The following is a 5,000-nucleotide window of genomic DNA, read 5'->3' on the forward strand; positions in this document are numbered from 1 at the left end:
TAAAGCTTGTCAACATTCTTTTCAATGAATTTAATTGATTGCAGCTAACTACATTTTCACAGTTAGAGGAATAAAACCCCTTAATACAAATCAACAGATACTACAGTGTAAAAACAATCATATGACAAGAAGTAGGGGAAGGGCTCCTAATATGGACCGGCTCCAAATATGGACCACCTCCTGTTCTGACAAACTAACGGCGCTAGAGCGCTCAAAACAATTCCATTGGCTGTATTCACCCTCTCTGGATAACTAGCACATGTCAAAACAGTTGCAGAAACACAAACCTCAAACCCGTAAGGCTTTTTCGCTTTTTTTCACTTTTGGCAGGGTTCACTCTAAATTTGCTGCCTAAAACGGACTCGTTTCTGTCCACAGCCAAAGCTGTTATCACACATACATTGCTATATATGACAGCTAAGACCGTATTTGTTACATTCTAGCAATGTTGACCCCGAGTTTCTACTGCACACAAAAAATAATAGCAAAATCTCAAAGTATGTGTGAGTTTAATATGGACCACCTTCAACAATCGAAGAAAATAAAAGCTAAAGGCTATTTTCATCAAAACTTGACTAAATGTAAAAAGACTATATAGGTGCTAAAATGCTTTTATCCCAATGAAATTCATCTTTACAATCGTCACACACATTCCTAGTTTTCACTTGGGTTACGTACGTCCGAGCATCCTTCCACTTGGTACATGTATACCAAACACAGAGCCTTACGTACGTCCGAGCATCCTTCCACTTGGTACATGTATACCAAACACAGAGCCTTACGTACGTCCGAGCATCCTTCCACTTGGTACATGTATACCAAACACAGAGCCTTACGTTTGTCTGTGCAGCGTGTGAAGTTTTTGCGGTTTCACAAAACATCAAATCTTCTTGTCGTTCGCTGTTTTTGTGATTTGCGTGGATCTATGGTTGGTTAAGGTGCGCCTGTTGGCCCAGATCCTCCGACTTCAGCCCTTAGGTTTCTTTCAGGGTTACCCCGCCCTTAGTTCCTGGCTCAAAAACCTAACCCTGGGAACACATGGGGGATTTCTTACCGGGGGTCCCACCCCGGGGCTAGAGCTTTTAATGCGGTTCTTACTCGCATGGTGTAACCGTCACCGGACACGTAGAGCATTTATAGGGTAGTCAGTGCCATCTGCCAACCCGTCCCCGTCCACCGCTAGTTGGTCCGGGACTGCTTATTCTATATTCGCAGCTGACCTCCATATCTGGGGGCCGTTCCCCCATCCGCCACCTGGGGACCCACCGGGTTGAGGATAGTCGCCCCCCTACTGAATTGGAAGTAATCTGTTCCGGGACAAAACATCAAATTAAACTTTTGAAATGTGTTGACATGAAATGATGCTCTTGTGTGTGTGTGTGTGTGTGTGTGTGTGTGTGTGTGTGTGTGTGTGTGTGTGTGTGTGTGTGTGTCTGTGTTTGTATGTGTGTGTGTGTGTTTGTGTGTGTGTGTGTGTGTGTTTGTGTGTGTGTGTGGGTGTGTGTATGTGTGTGTGTGTGTCAGTGTTTATCATGTGTGTGTGTGTGTGTGTGTGTGTGTGTGTGTGTGTGTGTGTGTGCGTGTGTGTGTGTTTGTGTGGGTAGATGGGTGTGTGTGTGTGTGTATATATGTGTGTGTGTGCGTGTGCGTGTGTGTGTGTGGCTGTGTCGGTGTATATGTGTGTGTTCGTGTTCTGACAGTAACACCTATGTCAAGTTATAAAATCAATCCATTCCGCATAAGCAGATGCCAGACTGTTGATATTTGATAGGTGGCCAAGAGTACGGACATTCTTATCGCATGTAAACGCTCTGCGCTGGTGTGCATTGTCGTTAAAATGGAAATGACCTTTATCAAACCAAGGTGCGAGTGCTCTGTCTCTCACTTCGCCAAAACACAGAGGTGACGATGCAAGCTGCCGCCTGTTTTACTTATGTGATATGAGATAAGATAAGGCAAAACGTGTGATGACAACAATGCGCAGTCCACGATACAATCTCTAAAATGAGTATAATATAGTCAAAGAGATTAATCGTGGAGAAAAGTATGCATACTCTGACGATGTAGTGTACGTCTGTGGATGTGTCAGAGAGTGTGTGTGGGTGTGTGTGTGTGTGTGTGTGTGTGTGTGTGTGTGTGTGTGTGTGGGTGGGGGTGTGTGTGCTCTGAGGGGAGTTACAGCATGCACACACACACACACACACACACACACACACACACATACACACCAGACGCCAGCCCCGCACCCCCACCACTATCACCACCGGATAATCACCACCACCACATTTTTTCCGACACGCAGAGATCTCCGAAGTTTTTATTTGAGATAATGTACCGGTGTCACCCAGTCCCCAAAAACACAGCACAGCCGGAGATTAAAATTGTGCAATCTTCACGTACCTGTCGCAGGTACACATCCGTATTGTGCAGACACGATTGATAAACAAATGGACTGGGAGTGACCTGGAGTGGAGAAGGTTCGAGGATATCGCTGTGACTTAAAGATACCGTCCTCCCATGAGGACCATCTTTGGGTTTTTTAAAGCATCATAGATCCCACCTACCCCTCCCCCTACACCTCCCCCCTACAACACACCCCCCCCCCCCCCCGCCAACCTCAGAGTTTTACATGAGTAACGAAAGAGTCGGATCCTTCCCTTTCGACGCTAACCGAACATCAAGAGGCTGGTTGCTTTCTGCAAAGGGAGGGATAATTTTGCGGTTTTAAAGGGCATCTTCGCCTCGAGAAAAAGGCTCGCTTCACCGTCTCAGAGCTGGCCGGCGTTATCGTGGAATAAAACCATCCCTGCATTTGGTAGCATACCAAAAGTCAACACTCTGACTGCATGTTGTGGTGAGTTGGATTTTGTTATGAATTAATTTCCAAGAAAGGAACCATGCAGAGCCTTTAACGAAATTAATTCTTAAAAAAAAACACAAATGTGCACGGTGTGCTCCCAGGCTGCTCATTATTGGTATGTGACCAAGTGGAGAGATGGTCTTATCCCTTCTAAAAGCCTGACCAGATCTGAGACGGTGAGTCGAACAGGAGGGCGTGGATCTTTAAGCTTGCACCATAACCGACACCGTTGGCCATTAGAGACGTGAACTCGGCAGCCAGGCTTACTGAAGTGAAAGGATTGTTTTGATCCAAAGCCTGTTCAGATCTGTTGCGGTATATATGGCGTTTTACACGGGGAGGACACTACCTTTAAACTGTTTAGGTATAGCTGCCCAGAGGCTGCATGAATTGGGCAATGGTTAAAGAGACTGTCGCATTTAATACAAGCGCAAAATAGTTAGCTAGATCATGTCTTGAGATGCGTAAATATATAATATGTATCCTATATAAAAGATATCCTATCCGATATTCTCATCGTACATAAACGATTGACAAAGTTGTCCTCTCTTGTTATGCACTTGAAAGTTGCGTGTGATTCAAGAAGTGCCTGTCATGTCGCTGATCAGTTGGCAGCCTTGACCGAATAACAGTTATCTTGGGAGGCTGTGATAACAGGAGTCAATGCAAACACTGCCTCCTTCAATCCCAACCGACTTGAGGCACGCACCCCTTCCCAACGCCATCCCCACCCCCTCAGTCACTTCTTCCCCTTTGTGCTGTTCTCTGTGGAAATAATCTGCCCTTTCCCTGAATACCTGGTTCTCTTTCTTCCTTTCTTTCATACTTTTTGTCAATCTGTCTTCTTTCTTTCTTCCTCTCTTTGTTCTCTGTTTCCTTCCTCCTTTCTTTCTCTTTTTCCTTCTTTACTTCTTTTTATATTTAGTCAAGTTTTGATTTCTTTTTTTCTTTCTTGTGTGGTTATTTTCTCTATTTGTCCTATCCGCACCTCAAGGGAAAAGAACAAGGATAAACATACCAAAAGAATGTTATTCACTTATTGCGACGTCTAATATTTGCTCTGCTTTTACTTTGTTCCGACATAATTAATCAAGGAGCAGCTTATAACACATATGTGACCCTCCACCACGGAATGAGTCGGATGTCACCTCGCGCGGTTCTGCGTTAGGCTCAATATACGTCCGGGGGGTGTCCAGGTATCAGGCTTATAACTCGAACAGTTTTTGCTCTTTTCTAAAACGGTTTTCACCATTGGATAGAGCATAAAATACTCTTTAAGAAAAGGTAAATATATGAAAATCATGCAAAGATGACATACGACTCATTCCGTGGTGGAGGGTCACATATGAGAAGATGGACGTTCAACACGCACTTTCGTAGTGGCTTGGGATAACCACACACCTAAAAATACCTTTGCAAACACCTGAGGTGACGTGACATGCACTGATAAAATAGACTGCCACCCCTTGAGAGGAGTATACTGTGCTGACGACTGAAGAACCAGCCTTCCAAGAGTTATAGTGACAAAACTTGTCAAAAACGCCAGCCTGAAGATCTTGTTCGGGATTTAGCAGAGTGAGCGTGTTGACAACTTCAGTGGGAATTTATAAACGGAGTCATTTTGCCATGAGTTCCAACGCTCCTCATCAGAAAGGTGGGCAAGAATTAATATGGATCAACTATTGTGTTTTGATCTTGGTTTGTGTTTTATTACTTTTAATGTTCGAAAGAGGAAGTGCCCACAAGGGTAGTTGCCTTGAATGTTAGAAATTTAACGACGGGAAGGTTTTGCCATATACCATGAACTGAGTCTGTGTCTGTGTTGTTCTGGTGTTCAAATATTGTTTGTACTCGAAGTGTGCAATAAACTCATTATAAGTAAAACAAAAAAATGCATCTTGGATACACACATAAAAAAAAATTGCACTAGAGACTGTATTCCCTTTTGTTTCCAGACTGGAGACAGACAGACTCCATGCGTTTTGTCACCTTGTGCACGAAATAATCTATCCATGTTGTCAGCAATAAATGAAATTCTGGAACCAATTGAGACTTTCATTTGTTCACAACCTTACTTGTTTCAGGTGTTCTCGTATGTTTTGCTTGTGGTATTATTATAAGGTTACATCACAGCTGATGG

General features: G+C 43.8%; 1 protein-coding gene across 1 annotated transcript in view; it reads left to right on the forward strand.

The window, feature by feature from the left end:
• Nucleotides 1-4,217: 4,217 nt before the first annotated feature.
• The window catches only part of LOC138968517 (uncharacterized), a 7,563-nt gene continuing 6,780 nt past the window's right edge, over nt 4,218-5,000 (forward strand). Inside the window, exon 1 of the mRNA XM_070341092.1 lies at nt 4,218-4,514. Coding sequence (XP_070197193.1) covers nt 4,487-4,514 — 28 coding nt within the window. The 5' untranslated portion in view covers nt 4,218-4,486. The remainder of the gene's footprint in view (nt 4,515-5,000) is intronic.

The sequence above is a fragment of the Littorina saxatilis genome, linkage group LG1 (genome assembly GCF_037325665.1).
Source record: "Littorina saxatilis isolate snail1 linkage group LG1, US_GU_Lsax_2.0, whole genome shotgun sequence".
Lineage (NCBI taxonomy): Eukaryota > Metazoa > Mollusca > Gastropoda > Littorinimorpha > Littorinidae > Littorina > Littorina saxatilis.